The sequence below is a fragment of the Cannabis sativa genome, chromosome 8 (assembly GCF_029168945.1).
Source record: "Cannabis sativa cultivar Pink pepper isolate KNU-18-1 chromosome 8, ASM2916894v1, whole genome shotgun sequence".
Classification (NCBI taxonomy): Eukaryota; Viridiplantae; Streptophyta; class Magnoliopsida; order Rosales; family Cannabaceae; genus Cannabis; species Cannabis sativa.
The window spans coordinates 47,108,799-47,131,668 of NC_083608.1; the positions used below are offsets into that span (position 1 = coordinate 47,108,799).

The 22,870-nt window shown below is 35.7% G+C and overlaps 2 protein-coding genes across 4 annotated transcripts; both read left to right on the top strand.

The window, feature by feature from the left end:
• The first annotated feature begins 11,394 nt into the window (after positions 1–11,394).
• LOC115700343 (transcription initiation factor IIF subunit beta) lies at positions 11,395–13,976 on the top strand. Its single transcript, XM_061102124.1, has 7 exons — positions 11,395–11,629; positions 11,718–11,969; positions 12,078–12,186; positions 12,615–12,748; positions 12,838–12,912; positions 13,180–13,329; positions 13,499–13,976. The coding sequence occupies exons 2-7, from the start codon at positions 11,775–11,777 to the stop codon at positions 13,616–13,618; spliced, it is 783 nt and encodes a 260-aa protein (XP_060958107.1). The 5' UTR covers positions 11,395–11,629; positions 11,718–11,774; the 3' UTR covers positions 13,619–13,976.
• Positions 13,977–15,270: 1,294 nt separating this feature from the next.
• Positions 15,271–19,175, top strand: LOC133029991 (protein CLMP1). Of its 3 annotated transcripts, none has more exons than XR_009683915.1 (4): positions 15,271–15,446; positions 15,684–18,145; positions 18,746–18,826; positions 18,930–19,175. XR_009683915.1 is itself a non-coding variant. In XM_061102123.1 (3 exons), exons 2-3 carry the CDS (start codon positions 15,848–15,850, stop codon positions 18,752–18,754), a joined length of 2,307 nt encoding a protein of 768 aa, XP_060958106.1. In that variant the 5' UTR covers positions 15,272–15,446; positions 15,684–15,847; the 3' UTR covers positions 18,755–19,175. The 3 variants fall into 3 exon arrangements, 1 of the variants encoding a protein (XP_060958106.1); XR_009683916.1 differs by having other exon boundaries at positions 15,272–15,446; positions 18,918–19,175; XM_061102123.1 differs by having other exon boundaries at positions 15,272–15,446; positions 18,746–19,175.
• The last annotated feature ends 3,695 nt before the right edge of the window (positions 19,176–22,870 follow it).

Consider the following 22,870-nt stretch of genomic DNA (forward strand, 5'->3'; position numbering starts at 1 on the left):
GTTTGGTGAAATATGTACTGACAGAATCGTCACCTTGTTGAAGGAAGGTGAGGTTTTCATTGAGTTCGAAAATCCGTGGACCATTGCTTTGATTGAACCTATTATTTAGTTCAGTCCACATGTGCGACGATATCAAGATACATGATACTGCTTTTGATCTCGGGTGAAACCGAGTGAAGGATCCAAGATTGGACCATTTGATTACAACGAATCCAAGAACTGTATAAAGCATCATTAGGAGGGGGTTTAGGGAGCGTACCATCAATGAAAGGTGTTTTGTTTCGAGCACCGATTGAAAGTTTGAAGTCCCGAGTCCATGGTTGAAAATTCCTGTCTGTTAGAATCGGAGTTACAAGTGCAATTCCTGGATGATCTGCGGTACTGAGGTAGTAAGGACTACGGATATCCTCATATGCCGGTCGATCTCCATGGCTATGGTGGTTTGATGGAGCTGGAACAGGAATTTGGGGGGGAAGATCTGCAGAGTTCTGGGATGCTGGAGGGGCAGGATTCTGAATCGCATCGTCCATTGGATTGTCAGTGGAAGTAGCAGAGGAATTTGCTCTCGTACGCACCATTGTTGAATGCAGAGGAAGGTGATGATGACTAGAGTTCTTGGATTAAATCTTCTGATACCATATTAGTGAAGAACAGAGCAAAATAGAAAAGAACAAAGTGTTTCTTTATTTCTGTAAAAATACATGAATTGGTTGAATGAAATCAATACAACAGGAGGCTATTTATATAGCAATACAACCGACTTTGACTAACTGTAGTTCGAACTATATAGCTCCAATAGATGAGTGGAACATTGGATTGAAATGTAAGAGCACGAGCAACATTAAGAATGTGCTGGTGTTTTCTCTCAACAATTGCATTTTGTTGAGGTCTATTGACACAAGAGGTATTGTGTAAAACTCCTTTACTATTGTAAAAGGATGTTAAGGTGAGTTCCTTAGCATTATCAGTCCTTACAGATTTAATTGATTTATTGTAATGGACAGTGACATAAGTAAAAAAATTTTGAATGTGTAGTATAGCATCAGCTTTTGATTTAAGGAGATATATCCAAGTATAGCGAGAATGATCATCAACAATAGTTAGAAAATATCGATATCCTTCTATTGATTCAAGGGGATAGGGGCCCCAAATATCCATGTGTATGAGATCAAAAGTATCATTAGCAAAGCTGGTATTAGAATTAAATGGTAGCTTCTTTTGTTTTGCAAAATGACAAATTTTACAATGAGAAGGATGAGACAAATCATTGTTACAATGTAACAGTTTATTGATTTTGTTGGTGATGATGACAGAGGGGTGGCCTAAACGAGAGTGCCAGTGATTATGATGCCTCTGTTTGGTAAAAGTTGCAGCATTGCAGCTGGGATTATTGCTGATTTCTTGCTGAATGTAATAGAGATTGCCATGTTTATTAGCTATCCCAATCTTCAAGGTCTGAGAAAGTTCCTGAATAATACAATTGTTAGAAGTAAATTGCATGAGATGAGTATTATCAGTGAGAAAGGAACTAACTGAGAACAAATTGAAATGAAATTGGGGTACAAATAACACATTGGTCAATATAACTTTGGAGTTGATGATCACAGTACCAATTTTTTCGATTTTTACAGATTGACCATTAGGTAGGGTGACTGCTGCAGCATGAGGTTTATTAACAAAGAAAGAAAAACATCTAACATCACAGCATACATGGTGGGTTGCCCCACTATCAATAATCCAAAAATTGAATGGAAAGGGGCTAACATTACCAGAGAAATTTGTAATTGCAGCATTGGTTTCTGGTGGAGCAGATGTTGATGGCTGCAACTGTTGAGTAAGCATAGAGATGATCTGTTGGCACTGCTCAGGGGTTAATTGAGGGGGGTTTGAATCAGTAGGCATGGTAGATGTTTGCATGGTGTGAGGAGTGTGGCGAGTAGTGTTTGATGCATCAGATTTGGCTTTGCCTTTGGTATTGTTATCAGTAGTTCTTCGATTGCCATAACCAGGGGGAAAACCTATGAGAAAGTAGCATTTATCTCGAAGGTGGCCAGGTTTTTGGCAATTGGAACAAGTGGGACGCATTTTCTTGTTTTTGGAGGTAAAATTTGCTGCAGGGCTGGAATCAGTGGTGGGATTTGGGTTGTTTGTGATAGTAGCAGCAGTAATGGGATTGGTATTTCTATGGCCAATGGTTCTTTGGCGTTCTTGATGAACGATCATTGAAAAAACCTTGTTTAAAGGAGGACAAGGATCAAGAAGGAGAACTTGATCTCGTACAGCATGATAGGAGTCATTGAGTCCTTTAAGAAATTGTAGGACTTGATCATGATTGTGATAATCTTGATTTTGTGTAGCAGCTACACAGGTACATGGGATTTTTGGGCGAAGTTGAGCGATTTCGTCCCAAATAGCAGTCAGTTTGGTGAAATATGTACTGACAGAATCGTCACCTTGTTGAAGGAAGGTGAGGTTTTCATTGAGTTCGAAAATCCGTGGACCATTGCTTTGATTGAACCTATTATTTAGTTCAGTCCACATGTCTGCAGCAGTATCAAGATACATGATACTGCTTTTGATCTCGGGTGAAACCGAGTGAAGGATCCAAGATTGGACCATTTGATTACAACGAATCCAAGAACTGTATAAAGCATCATTAGGAGGGGGTTTATGGAGCGTACCATCAATGAAAGGTGTTTTGTTTCGAGCACCGATTGAAAGTTTGAAGTCCCGAGTCCATGGTTGAAAATTCCTGTCTGTTAGAATCGGAGTTACAAGTGCAATTCCTGGATGATCTGCGGTACTGAGGTAGTAAGGACTACGGATATCCTCATATGCCGGTCGATCTCCATGGCTATGGTGGTTTGATGGAGCTGGAACAGGAATTTGGGGGGGAAGATCTGCAGAGTTCTGGGATGCTGGAGGGGCAGGATTCTGAATCGCATCGTCCATTGGATTGTCAGTGGAAGTAGCAGAGGAATTTGCTCTCGTACGCACCATTGTTGAATGCAGAGGAAGGTGATGATGACTAGAGTTCTTGGATTAAATCTTCTGATACCATATTAGTGAAGAACAGAGCAAAATAGAAAAGAACAAAGTGTTTCTTTATTTCTGTAAAAATACATGAATTGGTTGAATGAAATCAATACAACAGGAGGCTATTTATATAGCAATACAACCGACTTTGACTAACTGTAGAAATAACAGAAATAACGGAAAAATAACAGCCTAACTAACTCACTAACTCTAATACTTATGTATGGAAGTAGCACAATACCAAAAATGCACTTATGCACTATTACTTGTTTCGATATTTATAAAGAAATTTAGTGTATTTTTATTAATAATTGTCTCTATATTATATATAATTATTTAATTAAAATATTTTGTAAATTTTGAAAAATTCAAAATAGTTTATAATATAAAAAACAGACTCTAAGCAAATTATTTCTCACACCTGCAACAAATTATCTTAACTTTATTTTTGGAGTGTTAATTTTTTTTAAATTTTTCAAAATTTTACAAATTATCTTACATAATTATAACATCACGTCCATAAAAAAAATAAATTAAAAAATTCTCATGAATGCTAAAGCAAATAAGAGTACGAGGTGCAATGCACTCCTTTTTTAATTTGCATTATAAAATTTTCCTAAAATATAAATTCAGAAAAGTACTTTAGTGTTTGAAGTTTGAACTTCTCTTGAAAAACTTTCTTCAAATATCATATTATATAAATATAGAAAGACTCGACCTAATTGGTAAGCAAGAGATAAGATAAGCGCTACATATTTTTTTTTTTGAATAATTAGCATTTTTACTCCCTTAAATTTTAACACTACTTGATTTTACCCCTAAAATTTAGGACTTGTTAAAAATTTCCTCTAAAATATAACAATTATAAACGACTTACCTTGAAAATATTGGGTATTTCGAAAAAGTCATCTTCAAGCTCGAAATTAAAATTAGAATTTTCCAAAATAGGTTGAGGTCATTTAGACTTCTTCTTGGAAGAAGATTCAACAACTGACTTCCGTTTAAGAGCAACTGGAGACGTATGACTATGAAATTCTCTTTAAAATTCTTTTTTCCAATTGATGATTGAGGTAAGATTGTTTGGGGTTTTTTCTAAGTTTATTTAACTACTGGGGAGGAAGAATTAGAATGGGTTACAACTATAAAAATGAAATAAGAAGAATATTTATAAAGCAACAATACTTGGGGAGGGGGGAGGGTCATTAGAGGGAAAATCATTTTTGAAAAAAAAATAAAAATAAATCAATAACTAACTAAAACCAACTTACAACTGCAATCTACATATAAACGTGGCTGAAATTTTTAAAATCTAAAGAAATAAAAATGAAAATAAAATGAAGAAGAAGAAGGGAAGAACAATGGCGGTAAAGAGAGTAATTTATCACTCTTTCTTTTTTTGTTTGTTTGTTATTAAAAAAAATTAAAGAAACCGCCATAAACATGACATATTAGACCTTAGAGAGTTAGTTGTTTAGTCGGTTAGTCTGTTAGGAATTCTGTTATAAGTTTGTTATATTGGTTGCTCTCTTGAGCTGAGACTACGGTAATAGATTGCCTATATATAAGGCCTCAAATGTAATAAACATTTATTTTCAGTTTAATATACATTTTTCCTCTCTAAAACAGAGCAAATTACTCTGTATCTTGTCTTGTTTTTTCTCATATGGTATCAGACGTGAATCTGCCTATCTCCATGGCCAGACCTTCAACAAGATCACAGAATGGTGTTCCACCACCTACAACAGACCCTCCGATATCAGAAACTCCTGATATTACTTCCGCACCTGCACCTGATCCTGTTGCAGATACTCGAAGGACCAATCCTAGATCCAGATCTCATCACACCACCGACAACAATCTTGAAGATCAATCTCCCAGAAACGAGTCGATACCAGTCCTCAATCGCCGGCCTCATGATCGCACCATCAACGATGATGTTTCAAGCCCATTCTACCTCAGCTCCGGTGATCACCCTGGATTAGTTCTTGTGTCCACCGTTCTCACCGGACCTAACTATCAATCTTGGAAGCGTGGGATTACTATGGCTCTTGCTGCGAAGAACAAAGTCTCCTTCATTGATGGTTCAATTCCACGGCCCGTTTCTGGTAATTCTCTTCTCCCATCTTGGTTACGTTGCAATAGTATGGTGATGTCCTGGTTGGTCAATTCGGTTTCCCCCGACATAGCTCATAGTATCATGTACTTTGATCAAGCCACTGATATGTGGCAAGATTTGGCTGAAAGGTTTAATGAAGGTAATGGAACTCGTATTTTCCAGCTTCAAAATCAGTTAAATCGCCTCCAACAAGGTGACAATTCCGTCACCTCTTATTTCACAAAACTCAAATCCCTTTGGGATGAGTTGAAAGAATTTCAACCTAACACCACATGTTCTTGTGGTGCAATGAAGATCTTTCTTGATTACTACAATCAGAATCAAGTTCTGCAATTCCTCACTGGTTTGAACGAGTCATATGCCTCAGTTCGAGCTCAAATTTTGTTAAACGAACCTATACCGAATCTATCTCGGGTTTTTGCTATGATCGTTCAAGAAGAACGTCAACGCACCCTTGGATCATCGGACAACCCACCTCTTGCCTCCTCCGTTCGTCCTCCTCCCACCAATCCTCCAAGAACAAAGAAACCTCGTCCTTCTTGTTCTCACTGCGGCAAACCAGGCCATCTCGTGGACAAATGCTTCTTTTTACACGGTTTCCCTCCTGGTTATGGAGACAAAAAGAAGGTGGATAAAGGCAAGGCTCAAGCAAATCACATTGTTTCTAACACTTCTGCCGAACACACTACAGCACCCATTTCTGCAGATCTCTCATCACAATGTCAACATTTGATTTCCCTCCTTAGTCAGCAGCTATCTCAAGCCACTCCTACTGCTGAAAACACCCCTGCCGCCTCAAACATGGCTGGTAATATCATTCCTCAACCCTCATTTGATTGGATTCTTGATAGTGGTGCCACCCACCATATGTGCTCAAACATTTCATGCTTTAAATCTTTCACTAATACATCATTCCCTAAACATGTCATCTTGCCTACTGGTAGTTTAGTTCAAGTTAAAAACATTGGTACAGTTCATATAAATGATTCTTTATTTCTGCATAATGTTTTATATGTGCCTCATTTTAAAATCAATCTTTTATCCATCAATGACTTAGTCTCCACCACACCCTACAATGTTCTTTTTAAGACTAATTCTTGTCTTATACAGGATCCTTCTCGGAAGGTGGTGATTGGGATAGCTAAGAAATATGACAAACTATATCTCTTACCTCAAGATCAGCCCATTGCTGCAGCTACTAGTCAATCCCATTTCGATTTGTACACATCCAATGTAAACCAATGGCACAATCGCCTTGGTCATCCTTCAATGTATATTTCGAATTTGTTCAATAAAAAGATTGACAATTCTTTCATTCCCAATTCTAATAATCATTGTCATATATGTCACTTAGCTAAACAAAAGAGACTTCCTTTCATTTCCAACAACAACTTTGCAATGGCAACCTTTGATTTAATCCATATGGATATATGGGGACCATTTCAAACAATAAGCATAGAGGGTTATCGATATTTTTTAACCATTGTCGATGATCATTCTCGTTTCACTTGGACTTATATGTTAAAGGCAAAATCAGATGTTAAAACTGTCATACCAGATTTTTTTACCATGGTGTGCACTCAATTTTCCAAATCTATAAAGGCTGTCAGATCCGACAATGCCAAGGAGTTAAATCTCACCTCTTTTTATGCCTCTAAAGGCATCATTCACTATCATTCTTGTGTGGAAAAACCACAACAAAACTCTGTGGTTGAAAGAAAACATCAACACATATTAAACATTGCTCGGGCATTAAGTTTTCAATCCCATTTACCTTTAGCCTATTGGCCTTATTTGGTCTCCACGGCCACTTACCTTCTTAACCGTACTCCATCTAAACTTTTCAAAGGCCTTACATCCTTTGAAAGGCTCTATAATAAGCCTCCTCAACATGATCATCTTCGATCATTTGGTTGCTTGGCATATGGATCCACTTTAGATTCAAAGCGCCATAAATTCTCACCTAGAAGTCGGGCATCCATCTTTATTGGCTACCCTATGGGAATGAAAGCGTACACTCTCTTGGACATTGAATCCAAGCAAATATACATTTCTCGTGATGTTGTATTTTATGAAAAAAATTTCCCTTTCTTCAACTCTACATCATCTCAGGAAATTGATTCTTTTTTCTCCCAATCTGTGTTACCAAACCAGATTTCCATCACTAACAATCAGCCTACTGCTGCACCTATCACACCCCCTGATATTCCTCCCACGGCTACTGGTTTGGCTCATAAACCAGATGCACCCATCACACATGTTGATATCTCCACCACTCAACATTCACAACATGTTGCATTCAACAACATCATTAATAAAAGTGTCACTCCAAAGGAGGACACAATCACAAACACCACGGCTACTGGTTTGAACCATGAACCAGCTGCAGACAACCCCACGGTTCCTGCTACAGCCTCACCAAAAGCCACTAATATGGCTATAACCAACATCAATATCTCCCATCAAGTTGTTCCTAACAATCCTGTTAGCACCACTCCAATTACCAATCATAAAACCTCTTCAAAAGGCCGAACCATCACTCAGCCATCTCATTTAAAAGACTATGTGTGTCATGTGTCTTCTACGGCACATCCACTTGAACCTTTTTTATCCTACATAAAATTAAACCCTCACTTCCGTGCTGCTGTCCTAGCAGCCTACACACACAGTGAACCCAAAAACTATGCCGAGGCTTCTCAATTCAAACATTGGCTTCAAGCCATGGATTGTGAAACCCAAGCCCTTGAGAGAAATAAAACTTGGATCATCACTAAGCTCCCACCTGGCCACAAAGCCATTGGATGCAAATGGGTTTACAAAGTGAAATACAATGAAGCGGGTGAAGTAGTGAGATTTAAAGCCCGGTTAGTTGCCAAAGGCTTTAACCAAAGAGAAGGTATTGATTTCTCACAAACATATGCCCCCGTTGCCAAGTTCAACACTCTAAAAGTTTTTTTAGCCTTGGCTGCCATCAACAATTGGACCATTCACCAATTAGATATCAACAATGCGTTTCTCCATGGAGATCTTCATGAAGAAGTTTACATGAAGATACCTCCTGGATACAATGCTCCCCCCAACACTGTCTGCAAGCTCAATAAGAGCATTTATGGCCTCAAACAAGCCTCCCGACAGTGGTACGCCAAACTTAGTACTACTTTAATCAAGGATGGCTTTCACCAATCTCAATCTGATAATTCCCTCTTTATCAAACGCACCTCTTCCTTTTTTATGGCTGTTCTTGTCTATGTTGATGACATGATAATTGCCAGCAACAATGCCACGGCAATCTCTAACTTCAAACACAACCTTGACATACAATTCAAGTTAAAAGATCTTGGAAAACTTCGTTTTTTCCTTGGCCTTGAAGTTGGTCGCACCAAAGAGGGAATCTTTGTTTCTCAAAGACATTTCACCTTGCAATTATTACAAGACACAGGGTACACTGGCATCAAACCCGCCTCTACCCCCATGGAGGTCAATTTAAAACTTAGCAAAGACAAAGGGACTCCCTTACCTGATCCCACTGTCTACCGTAGTCTAATTGGTAAGCTCATTTACCTTACCATTACTAGACCCGACATTTCTTATGCCGTAAATCATCTCAGCCAATTTTTGGCTTGTCCTCGGCTTCCTCATCTACATGCCACTCATCGAATCTTGCAATATCTCAAAAAGACCCCTGGGCAGGGCCTATTTTTCCCTTCTAATGCAGCTCCCCAACTCACTGCTTATGCTGAAACAAGCTTGTCCCCATCAAATGTTCAAGTTTCATTCTTTGCTGATGCCGATTGGGGCAGCTGCCAAGATACCCGACGATCCATCTCCGGATACTGTATTTTCCTTGGAAACTCTCTTGTTTCATGGAAATCAAAAAAACAACAGGTAGTCTCCCGCTCCTCCGCTGAAGCCGAATATCGCGCTATGGCAAATGCAACCTCCGAACTCACATGGCTCCTTGCTTTACTCAAAGAGTTTGGTGTCTCTCATACCACACCAGCCAACATGTACTGCGACAACACCGCTGCAATCCACATTAGTGAAAATCCGGTCTACCATGAACGGACAAAACATGTGGAAATAGATTGTCACTTCATTAGAGAAAAGGTTCAGCAAGGTTCTCTCAAGCTTCTCCATGTTCCTTCTCAACAGAATCTAGCCGACATTCTCACCAAACCTCTACTCCCAAATCAGTTTTCTACATTGGTATCCAAGATGGGTGTCCTTAACATTTACACTCCATCTTGAGGGGGGCTATTAGACCTTAGAGAGTTAGTTGTTTAGTCGGTTAGTCTGTTAGGAATTCTGTTATAAGTTTGTTATATTGGTTGCTCTCTTGAGCTGAGACTACGGTAATAGATTGCCTATATATAAGGCCTCAAATGTAATAAACATTTATTTTCAGTTTAATATACATTTTTCCTCTCTAAAACAGAGCAAATTACTCTGTATCTTGTCTTGTTTTTTCTCATATGACAAGCCCAATTAAAATCAAATTTTATTATTATTTTTTTATAATAAAACAAAAACTTCTTAAGGTGACAAATAGCAAAAAAGGGAATATAAATAATTTCATACTGTATACAGTATACAATATATAAAATAGACAGTATAAATATAAATATAAGCGTATAAAGTATAAAAATATCATGTAAATTGCCCATTAATTTTGTGTTATTGAGTTACATGATTCTTTGTTGGGATTATTTAAAAATTAAAAACAACAAAAAAAAATACAAAATTACGATTGTACAGAAATTTAAATATTTTTACGATTTTTAAAATTTTATTTACGTAAAATATATTTTTTTTGATATTTTTTTATGTTGTACTTTTGTTATTTAATTATTAATTCTTTGTTATTTGTATATTATTTTTATGTTATTTTGATATTATTTGAATGTTGTTTTCTTATTATTTTTATGTGAATTTTTTTTTGTCTGGGTATTATTTTTATGAATACCCTATGAATGTAAAAAATAAAATCTTTAAACTCTAAAAATTTCAGGAAATTTTACAAAAATGCTGAATTTTAGATAAAAGTTTACAATTTTACTATCATACATAATTTTTTACAAAAATACTATCTTTTTTATAAAATAACCGTAAAAAACAAAACATAATAATTAAAACAACAATGAAACAACTAAAAAATAATCGTGGAACAATATTGAAAACTTAACACAATACACAGTATAAAACTTATACAATATTTTTAAAAAACATTCCGCTCCACAGTAAAAAGGTAAAAAAATTAAAAATTTCAGCATGTGGTGTAAAAACCACAAAATTTTACCAAAATAGTAAGGAGAAGTTACATTGTATACCCACTTTACTTTACATATTTTAATTTTTACTTTTATTTCTATATTTGAGATATACCCATTTTTATAGATGATATCTCCATTATACCCTTTAAGTTAATAAAAATTATGTACTAGACTTAAGTGGAGAGTGAAGGTAAATTGGGCAACCCACTAATAAAAGTGAGTACATTTTAATGAAATATAATAAGAGGGTATTTTTAATTGATGGATAAAAAAAGTATTTTTGAACTTATCCCAAATAGTAGGGGTGTTCGCGTTGCAGATGGTGCGGTTTTTGACTATTTTTTTCAAACCAACCCGCACATGCGGTTTTTCAAATTTCCCAAACTGCACCCGCACCGCGAAATTAAAAACCCGCAAAAACCGCACTGCAAAAAATAGTGCGGTGCGGTGCGGTGCGATTTTTGTAGTTTATGCGGTTTGGACTATCACTAAATAATTAAATTATCACAAATACAACAAACTTTGAGCAAAACTTGTCAAAATACCATAAGACTTGAAAATAAATATGAAAAAAAAAAATTAAGTGTCAACAATACAATAATTAGTAGACTTTAAGTTTTTTTTTTGAAAGAATAGTAGACTTTAAGTTGAATATTCACATATTGGAACTAAATAAATATAAAAATTGGTATTTTTATAATATGCAGTGCGGTACGGTTTGAACCGCATATTAACAATTCAAAACCGCAAACCGCACCGTACTGCACGGTTTAGGAAAAATTCAAACCGCGACCGCACCGCAAAGAATTTCAAACCGCATTTTTTTGCGGTGTGGTGCGGTGCGAGCGGTTTGAGCGGTTTGATGAACACCCCTACCAAATAGTAATTTTTTGTAAATTTGCGTTGTGCTTAAGCCCAACACGGGTAGCCCATAATGATAAGCCCAAACCTATTTTGTGAGTGTTTCATATGTTCCTTTACGAACAAACAACCACTGTTTTCGTTACTCAAGTAGTCTCTGTCTCTCTTTGACTTCTCTTTTCTTCTCTTCTCTATCCAATACTTTAGGGTTTCATCACACAATAATATCTGACCCCTAACCTAGATTCTAATTCTCAACCCTAATCGGAGAAGAGCAATTCCGTTCTGTTTCGGGCTCGGTGAACATTGGTTGGATAAACAATCGTCAATTTACTTAAAGTCAAAGGTATGAGTTTGGGGCGCTTCTAATGAGGTTTGGTTCCGGAACATAAGGTCTCTGATTCGTTGTAATGTTTTCTCTTTCAATTTTGTAGATAAATTTCCAATTACGCGTGGAATTCGCTCAAAAAAGAAAGTATCAACAGAGAGAGATGGAAGACGATGGTAGCAGCGGAAGTAGCAGTAACTTGGACACTAACAAGTCAGAGAGGGCGGTTTGGCTGATGAAGTGTCCGGTGGTGGTGGCCAAAACATGGCAGTCTCACCCTCCCTCCGATCCTCACCCTCTTGCCAAAGTCGTACTCTCTCTCGATCCTCTTCAATCCGATGATCCTTCTTCTCTCCAGGTAGAAAATTAGGGCTTTGATGCTCCCTTATTAAAAGTTTCTTTTTTAAGTAAACATAGTAAATAAAAAACGAAACTTTAAAAATTTAGGCTTGTAATTTGTTTTCAGTTTACAATGGAAATGGCTGGTGCTGAGTCTGGAAATAAGCCCAAAAGTTATTCTTTGAATATGTTTAAGGACTTTGTTCCTATGTGTGTTTTCTCCGAGACAAGTCAAGGTATTTCGCTAGTTTTTATTTGTTTTTGATGAACCGTCAATTGATATTAGTTGTTTTCTCTAGTGTGATGTTGATGATGATGGTTTGGTAAGGAGGGAAGTTTAGAATTTTTGATTAGGTGTGTAATTCGCTGAAAAGAATGGTGTTAGAAGCAATTAGTTTCTACTAAGAGTAATTATGACCAAGTTCTTGATCGTTTTCTCTCTTGTGTGAGAGTAGAATTACATGCCACTTTAGTGGCTATATACTACTGTATCTGATGCCTTAGTCAATCTACAGCAACTAACATATCCTCTTTTTCACTGCATATTAATATAACTTAGATACAACATTTTGAGGCTGTGTTTATATTTAAAAGTTTTATTGCTCCATTCCACCATTTTCTTGTGCCTCTTTAAACCGTCACCTACTTTTATATTCAATTTTAGGTGGTAAGGTTGCAGTAGCTGGAAAAGTGGAACACAAGTTTGACATGAAGCCTCACGGCGAAAACCTTGAAGAGTATGGCAAATTATGTCGTGAGAGGACGAATAAGTCCATGATTAGAAATAGACAAATACAGGTAACTTCGCTTAACTTTCAATTTGTTTTGCTGCTACTAATATTTCACTATGGCTTGTGACAATTATGTTTTCTTCTATTTCAACAAAGGTGATTGACAATGATCGTGGAGTGCATATGAGACCCATGCCTGGGATGATTGGCTTTATTACATCTAATTCCAAGGTATGTCCCAAACTGATAATGTTGCTTTCCATCTATGCTGCATTTGCTTAATTTGTCATTGTAGTTAGTATTGGATATAGAATAAACCTTTCAATGTTTCCTTGGGCAACCCTTGCTGAGATTGGCCAACCAATCAGCTCTATTAGTTTCAGGGTTATACGAGCTGGTGTGGCGTAGATATAAGATGATAATTATATTGCTTAATATATCCCACGCTTTCAAGGAACAGGGGCATGATATTTTCAATTCACTTAACATGTATTACAGGATAAAAAGAGAACAGCTCCAGTGAAACAATCAGAAATGAAAAGAACTAGAAGAGATCGTGGGGAACTGGAGGATATAATGTTCAAGTTATTTGAAAGACAACCAAACTGGGCTTTGAAGCAGCTTGTTCAAGAGACTGATCAACCTGCGGTATGTTTGTTGATAATGATTTGCGTATTTAATATTTTGGGGTTATTTCTTCATCATGTCAAATGCAGTATTAAAGTTTAGTTTTGATCCAAAAGGGGTTCAGGACTTGCTGTTAATGCAACCCAATAAAAGTTAGTCTAATCAATTGTTTTCCTTTTGTTTTGTACAGCAATTTTTGAAAGAGATACTAAATGAGCTGTGTGTGTACAATAAAAGGGGAACTAACCAAGGAACTTATGAGCTTAAGCCAGAATACAAGAAATCCGTTGAGGATTCAAATGCCGAATGAGTCAATTTATTTTATATGTACGTTTTAATAACTAGCCATCTTACCTTGGGACGAAAGAGTGTGGGAAACGAACCTACATGTTAGGTTATGGTTATAAATGAACCAAAAAAAGGAAGGGAGGAACCCCATGTTGGTTTTTACATCCACAATATTAAGTTATAACTCTGTAACATAGGTTGTATATCTGAGTTGGTTTTTACATTCGTATTATTAAGTTATCTCTGTAACTGTAGGGTTACTGGTTTGTAAACTTCATTATTAAGTCTTCAAGATTATTTTATCAACTATCATTATCGGTAGGGATATTTGTGACAGAGGTATATAAGTTCTTAGTATTTAAGCACTTTTGTTATTTTTAGAGTGAAGTGCATTCCATTTGTGTTTTAGTGCCAGCTTATTGTTCAAACTGTTTAAGTCTTTTATTTTTTTTACGTATAAGGTAAAAAGTATCCAATTAAATGAATATTTTGTGACCAAATCATAGAGATGTTTGTGGTGAAAGTATTTAGTTAAAATGGTATTATTTTTATTTATTTATGTTTCGGTATCAATTCAAGTTTTACATTAAAAGAATTCTTGAATATAAGTGTTCTACATAGATAGGTGTTCAAAAATAAAATTGTGCGGGTTCGGTCTTAAAACGGACAATATGATAAGGTATTAATTCAAGGGGAGCTTAGTGTATCAAAATATTTGGGCTCGTTTGGAACGCCGTATTAGGTCGTATTGTATTGTATTGTATTATATTGAATTGTATTTTATGCAATATTTTTATGTAAAACTATATGTGGTATTAACTTTTATGGACACCTAAGTATATAATATTTTATTATAAATTAAATTTTAACATAGTATTATATAAAAATATGATATATAATCCAATTCAATATAATACAATACAATACGACCTAATACGGCGTTCCAAACGAGCCCTTTAAGGCTTGTTTCGAAAGCCATGTGAGTAATTGAAGACAATTATATACAGTAATGTGGAAAATTTAATTACGTTTTCTAATTTTTATGGGATTAAAGCTATGTGTCTAATTTACCTTTTTCATTATTTGAACTTTGATCAGGACCGAATGGATGTTTCCCTTCGGTCTAAGGTAGCTACATTATAAGATTCGTTTGGTACGCTGTATTATACTGTATTGTATAATATTATATTAAATTATATTTTATGCAATATTTTTATGTAAAACTATATGTGGTAATTTCTTTTAGACTGTATTGGATTCTTTTAGATGATATTTATAGTTTACTGTTAATTTTGATTCATGTTTTTCGGTTGGGTAAGGTTGCTCATAAATTAATTGTGCATGGTAAATTAGTTTAGATGAAAGTTTTTCCACCTTATTTTTACTATGTACTAAATACTATTTTTTCTCAATGAAAGTTTATTCATTGTTCAAAAAAACTAATTAACCGTGTAATATTTTTAATTTTTTATAAATTTTTTGATTTTGACCTTATAAATATAAAAATTGGTCTAGAAATGATACATTGTATAAAAGTGTCTTTGTTAAACCAAGCTGGTATATTTCAATATTTTTAATAATGTCAGCTGCATTTTGGGCCAGGCCCAAACTATAGACAGCCCAATAGTCAAACCCTAACCCCCCCTCTCTCTCTCTCTCTCCGTTCTCTCTGTCTACTGTCTCTCTCCCAAGTCCCAACAACCTTCTCACCTCTCTCACAGCTCTCTCTCTCTCTCTCTCTCTCTCTCTCTCTCTCTCTCTCTCTCAGGGTAGCTCGGCAACTCTCTCCCCTCACACCGATTATCTATAGCACGGTAACTACCTCTTACGCCGGCTCCGTCGTATCCCAGGTAATTTCTTTGAAATTTTTGAATTTTATTACCCAGATATCGTAGCTGAAATTCTAAATGTGTACTGTGGTATTATAAGATCATGTTTACCATAATCATTCTACTCATTTAGACGAAAACAAATCTAAAAATGGTCAACTAGAAGAAATTTGGAAGGTTTCAAGGCTAGAAATGAGTCTTTACAATATATATATATGTATGTATGGTAACACTTTTTATTTTTTATTTTTTTACTAGATAAATTTCCAATTACGTGTGGAAATCGTTCAAAACAGAAAGTAAATTGGTTTTCCCTGTTCGGTGTTGCCGTCTCAAACCGTGCGGTGCAGTTGAACTATCAAAGTGCAAGTGTGATTAAACCCTAGCTGCCTGTGTAAGAAGAGGGAGAGTGTTATTTTTATATGGGGAAATCTGGGGGAAGGAAGAAAAAGGGTGGTTCGAACCAAGTTTCTGGGGATAACGTTTCAACCCCTATTGCTAATGGTGCTGTGGATTTGGATTCTTCCATATTTTTGAAGAGGGCCCATGAGCTTAAAGAGGAAGGGAACAAGAGGTTTCAGAATAAGGATTATGTGGGTGCTCTTGAGCAGTATGATAATGCCCTTAAGCTCACACCGAAAAATCACCCAGATAGGGCAGTCTTTCATGGCAATAGAGCGGCTTGTCTTATGCAAATGAAGCCTATAGATTATGAAATTGTGATTGCTGAATGTTCTATGGCGCTTCAGGTTCAGCCAAGGTATGTCAGGGCCCTTCTTAGGAGGGCTAGGGCATTTGAGGCTATTGGGAAGCATGAAATGGCTATGCAGGATGTGCAGTTGTTGTTGGGGGTTGAACCGAATCATCGAGATGCCTTGGATATTGCTCAGCGGCTGCGGACAGCACTAGGGCCTCGTCAAGAGGCACAGCAAGACCTTCAGAGTCGCCCTTCCCCTGCCGCGCTTGGAGCATCTGCTGTCCGTGGTGCTCCAATTGCTGGGTTAGGACCGTGTCTACCAACCCGACCAGTGCAAAAGAAGACAACTACTTTGACAGGGCTATCTGCTGCTTCTACAAACAACAAAGCTGACAAGTCTCAGACAATTCTTTCAGCTGAGAATGGTGCTGAGTCCAAAACACAGTTACCAAAACTTCAATTGAAGCCGTCAAGCAATTCAACAAAACCTCACAGTTTAGGTAATCAAAAGGAACCATCATCTTCTTCCTCTGTGTCATTTTCATCTCATGGGCAGTTTTTGGATGCAGCAGTCCAATGTAGACCATTGAAGCTTGTTTATGATCATGACATAAGGCTTGCCCAAATGCCTGTTAATTGTGGTTTCAGAGTATTGAGGGAAGTAGTGACCAAACGCTTTCCTTCGTCAAAGTCAGTCTTGATCAAGTACAAGGATAGTGATGGGGACTTGGTGACTATAACCTCTACAGATGAACTTAGGTTGGCCGAGTCTTGTGCTGATAACCATGTTCTAAAAGATTCTGGAACTGACAAAATTGATTCAGTTGGGATGTTGAGGCTGCATATTGTGGAGGTAAGTCCTGAACAAGAGCCACCTCTTCTGGAAGAAGAAGAGGAGAAACCTTCCGAAAATGAGGTTAAGGGTGATGAAAGTGGATCTCATTCCTCGCTTGGTGAATCTTTGTTGGAAGCTGTTGATTCTGTAGCTGATAAGACAGATAAAGAAGTTCCAAAAGAGAAACCAGCACCTTCAGAAATTCCCGAGGGAAAGGAACTTGAAATGGATGATTGGCTGTTTGAGTTTGCTCAACTTTTCCGCACCCATGTTGGTATTGACCCTGATGCTCATATTGACTTGCATGAGCTTGGAATGGAGCTGTGTTCAGAGGCACTTGAGGAGACAGTAACTAGTGAAGAGGCTCAAAGTCTTTTTGATAAGGCAGCCTCAAAGTTCCAGGAGGTGGCTGCGTTGGCTTTTTTCAATTGGGGAAATGTTCATATGTGTGCAGCTAGGAAACGAATTCCTTTAGATGAAGCTGCTGGAAAAGAAGTAGTGACCACCCAACTTCAAACAGCTTATGACTGGGTTAAGGAAAAATATTCTTTAGCCAGGGAGAAATATGAAGAAGCACTCTCCATTAAGCCGGACTTTTACGAGGGATTATTGGCACTGGGACAACAACATTTTGAAATGGCTAAACTTCATTGGTCTTTTGCAGTTGCTAAGAAAATAGATCTTGCAAGTTGGGATTCTTCAGAAACATTGAAACTGTTTGACAGTGCAGAAGAGAAGATGAAAGTTGCCACTGAGATGTGGGAGAAGTTGGAGGAGCAGAGAGAAAAAGAACTCAAGGATCCAAATGCAGTCAAGAGGGAAGAATTCCTGAAAAGAAGGAAAAAACAAGGTGGAAATGAAAGTGAGTCCTCTGGAGTAGTTGGTCAGGTTGAGATTTCAGCTGAGGAAGCAGCGGAACAAGCAGCGGTGATGAGATCACAAATTCATTTATTCTGGGGAAATATGCTTTTTGAACGATCCCAAGTAGAGTGTAAACTAGGAATGGGTGGTTGGAAGAAGAACCTGGATGCTGCAGTTGAGCGGTTTAAACTTGCTGGAGCTTCAGAGACAGATATTTCAATGGTTCTGAAGAACCATTGCTCCAATGTTGATTCAGCTGAAGAAGGCAAGAAGGTGCATCCTCTAAATGGTGTCGATGAACCCAAAAATAACGAGGACAACAATCAGGTGTGATAGCTTTCGTGAAATAACTTATATGTTTCTTGTTGATCAATGATCATGAGTGAAGTGAAAATAGGAAATGAATTTACTGGAATACGGATGTTCATTCCATTTGGTTCTTATTTAAAATCGGGTACCAAATATGATATAGTGTACTCAAAAGATTTTGCATTTTTTCTTAACTTTGTGAGAGAAGTTTTCATAATTTTGCTGCTAGATTTTGTGTAGAAGTTCACAGTTAGTCGAGTTTTTGTTTGATTATTTTATTTATGAATGAGATCTTATTAGCCACTCTGCTAATGCTAACCAGTTGTGTAGATGATATCACTGGTGGCAAGCTTATTATTTTTCGCTCTAATTTTTATTCTCAATATTTTTGCAAATAAATTGTCAAACTCAGTAAATTATAGATACTTGCAGCTATTAATATTTGTGCTTAAACCGTCACCGATACACATGTGAGTTGTATCTGATTCTTAGTAGGGGGTGTTGAATGGAAAATAACAGTAATTAATAGGACAATCTTTTCATTTTTATCCCTCTAAAATTTGCAATTTCTTCTCTTCCAATCGATGTGGGGCACTGTATCTGTTAATCTCTGTACAGGCAAGCTAATGTTGTTGTCCATTCTACGCCAAATTGTGGCCGGTGTGTTGTCCACCGCTTCTGCCCAGGTGCATCTAATCGGTAATTCCTGAAGTTATATTTAAAATATTTAAGAACTGTTGTTCCTCCTATCTGTCGACTGTCATCGATTTCATTATATATTATGATGCAGTGAAGAAAAGAGTGAAGAAAAGAGAGTAAGAGAGAACAGAGGTGAAATGTTGAATGTTCATCTAGTCTATCGAGATATAAAGAAATGTTGAATCTTCAGCAGATAGACCTAAGGCTGGGCTTTTAGAATTGGTGTTTGGATTATTCAGTACAAAAATATTTTGTGCTGATCATTGTTGTCACATATGATTGGATTTTGTTAGAAAATTTAGGCTTGGACATGTAACTAACTATTATGATTATTATTTGTTTTATTTTCCTTTCTGAAACCAGAAACTGGATTAGTCCTACTCATGTTCCCAAAAATTTAAGTCAGAGTGAAAGAGGGATGTGAAAAAGAAAGAGGGCATGGTTCGAACTTAATATTGGTAAGTTATTAGTAAATTGTAATAACACTAAAAAGAAAAATGTTTGGCTTGGAGAATGTGTTTTCATACAAGTTCAAGAACAGAGATGGTACATGTCAAATGCCCAACTTTTGTTCAATCTTAAGTGTTTGAGGAATAATCATGTGTAATATTGATTTGAAATTTGACTCCAAATATATACACTAGTGTTATATATTTAGAATATTTAACACTAGTGTACCCGAAATTTTTGTAGATGTATGTATTTTAGAAAGTGATATATAGCCAAATAAAAAAAAAAGTGACATTATTGTAAATTTATCTTGAAGCAAGAGGTAACCAAGTTACATAATATAGTAGAAACTTTTACTAAAAGAGGATATTGATGTAAAATCAAAAGAGAAGAAAAAGTTGCATTATATCTTAGTTTCATTGCAACCAAAAAGGAAGTTGTAAGAGGAAAAAAGTTTTAGCTATTACTTACCACATGTTCTAACCAGTCTCAAGTACAGGTACTGAAATGAGCAACTGATACTAATTATGGAGCAATTCAAGTTTTTAAGGGAAAAAAAACACAATATCAGTATTAGACAAAACTAAATTTTGTAAAATAACATGATTAGTTTAATTATGTGGTAAGATATGTACTCAAAAAAAAAAAAAATTGTGGTAAGATATACGTATATAGAGAGTAGTACTATTAGTGTTGTAAGTTTGTGGTGGTCAGGTTTATATTTATTCGTGTTTTTCGAAAAATTGGTTGTGTCATGTCGTGCCACAAAAAAATATAGGATGTGTTGTGTTGTGCCAATATCTTTAAAGAATAGGTTCGTTACAGCCTGTAGACCAGATATTTTTGTGCCATACTTAGAGTCAAAAAGTAAAACAGTAATCCGTCCTAAAATAAAGTATTTTGTGTAGAGGGCCTTTAGTCATGTTTTACCTTGTGGACTTAACCTCTATAAGAAGAAAATCCTTTGCACTCCAATTTGTTTCATCTGTTCAAGGAAGGATGAGACCATTATGCATGCCTTATTAGAATTAATGTTGTAGGGCAAAGCTTGTGTGAAAGGAGACCTCTTTTATACAGTTTCATCTTCTTAACAAAAATTGCGATATTAAGGAGTTTCTCCTAATTAGGGGTTTTAATAACCTGTTGAAAGAGAACTTTTAGTCTATTTGTTGGAATTATTTGGTTAATTTGGAATGTATATTTAATAATAATGAAAAAACCTTTTAATTTGAATGTAGAATAGAAACCTATGTTGCAAACCTCATTACAGGATTATTCTAAAGCTCAGCATAAGTGCACAAGTAACAATCTTAATGGTACTGGAAATGCAATGAATTAATCATTCATCAAGCTATGGGGACAAAGACCATTCACAATACACTATACTACTACTAGGATGTTATAAAATCAATGTTGATGCTCTTGTGAACAACAAGAGGATAAAGTTTAGTATATCGGGGCGGTATGTTAGGAATTGTAACAACAATATTGTTATTTTTTTTTGTACCAAGAGTTGGAGCGTCTTAATTGTATGCTGAAGCTCAAGCCCTGAATGAGGTCTTGATTTGGTGCCTTGCAGTAAAATTACTTCTTTTCATTATTGAGATTGATTGTCTTCAGCTTATTTTGAAAATTAAATATGAGTGGAAAGATCGCTCGACTTTATGAGATTTAATCTCAAAGATTGTAAATTCCTAATTTTATTATCTTAATATATCTCTTTTTCATGTTCCTAGAGATAGAAATGTAATAACTCACATTCTAGGTAGGTAGAGAATCATTAAGCCTAGATAAGGAATGGGTTAGAAAAAATGTTTTCTTAACCTAAGTTTCTATTTGTAAATTTGTACCGGATTGCTTATATTTATGAGAAGTTACAAGTTTTTTTTCAAAAAAAAAAAAAAATAAATTACAACATTAAATATACTAAAATTATTATATTTTATTATTATATTATTTTTTAAAAATTATAAAAAACACAAAAATATTTGAAATAGTAGTGTCAGTGTGTCACAGTAATATTAATGCTATAAACAATATTATATATAGAATTAGGGTGCTTGAAATAAATTTAATGTAAAATCTCAACAAATTTAATACTCTATTGGTCTTAGTCAATACAAATTGAATTTTTCTCTCTTAATTAATACTTAATTCTCTCAAAATCAAACATAACATAGGCATGTTTTATTATTATTATTATTATTATTATTATTTAATTGAAAACATATAGACTCAAAATCCACCACGTATTTTGATTTTCCACCAATGCCTAGTTGCAATAATACTTGTATTGTCTGACACGAAACTTTGAACTGGTATTAGATAGTTATGTTTACTGGTCATGTTTATTATATTGCTAAAAAGTATTATTAGTGCTTAATATTTTTTTGGTGTTATATTGCTGTTAGTATAATTAAATATCAAGTCTTATATAATTTATAAAAAAAAAATAACTTTTAAACAATATCGCTAATTAATTGTAGACACCACTTATAAAAAGTGTGGACACTACTAATATTCAATAAATTATTATATATAAGCAAATTTGGCTTTAGAGTATGGCCTTCAATTGATGGTCATAGTCATAGATAGTATAGCTGTTCCACATTTTTTTTCTCACAAAAAGGAGATCCTAATATCAAATTCTTTATACAATATAAAATAAAATTATATATGGAAATTATAACTTTATTGAAAATATAAATTTGTACTCTTTTTTTTTATATATAATTTATGATTAATTTTTTAATATTTATGAAATTATCCTAATATTAACTTTTTTGGGCAATTTTGTTATAATTCATATATTATTATATATAAAACTATATTTGATAATATTTATTAATAAGAAGGTAAGTACTATGTAAATAAATATAATATACATTAAAATAATAATAATAATAGTATTAACAAAACATGTGATTAATAATAATATGAAATTCATATGTAACTTAAAAAAATAATTTATTTTTTAAGAGCACATTGAAAAGACATTATGTAATTAGAATGGGAAATTTGATTTTCTATGCTTAAAAAATCCTAAAATTATATTCTTAAACCTAAATGTTATAACATAGGCAATATATGACTACTTTTGCTTTATCCCTATAATACCCCTCACATTTGAACCAAAGCAATTGTCTCTCTCTCGGCCAAAACACCTCCACCACCTCCTGCACCACCTCCAACGACGACGACGAGGACCACCCAGCCCCCTCTGTCGGACCCGAAGCCTTAACCCACCCAGCCCCCTCTCTCTCTTCGTCTCTCTCGGACCCGAAGGCTTAACCCACCCAGCCCCCTCTCTCCGTCGCGAAGCCTCAACCCCGAAGCCTCAACCGACGGTGACGGTGCACGGCGCACCGGCCCCCATAGCCCCCCTCTCTCCGTGCACCAGCCCCTCTCTCTCTTTGTCTCTGTCAAATTGAAAAAAAAAAAAAAAAAAGAAAAACTCCGGTCGGACCCCATGGTCCGACCCTCGGACCCAACCCCTCTCTCTCTTTGTCTCTGTCAAACTGAAAAAAAAAAAAAAAAATTTCTAGTGGTCCGATGGTCGGACCATGGGGTCCGACCAATCGGACCCATGGTCCG

Excerpts from the sequence above, each read along its gene's own strand:
- LOC115700343 (XM_061102124.1), top strand. The coding sequence starts at position 11,775 with ATGGAAGACGATGGTAGCAGCGGAAGTAGCAGTAACTTGGACACTAAC. Across the intron at positions 11,970-12,077 it reads ATGATCCTTCTTCTCTCCAG|TTTACAATGGAAATGGCTGG; the intron begins GTAGAAAATTAG and ends ATTTGTTTTCAG. Across the intron at positions 12,913-13,179 it reads TTATTACATCTAATTCCAAG|GATAAAAAGAGAACAGCTCC; the intron begins GTATGTCCCAAA and ends CATGTATTACAG.
- LOC133029991 (XM_061102123.1), top strand. The coding sequence starts at position 15,848 with ATGGGGAAATCTGGGGGAAGGAAGAAAAAGGGTGGTTCGAACCAAGTT.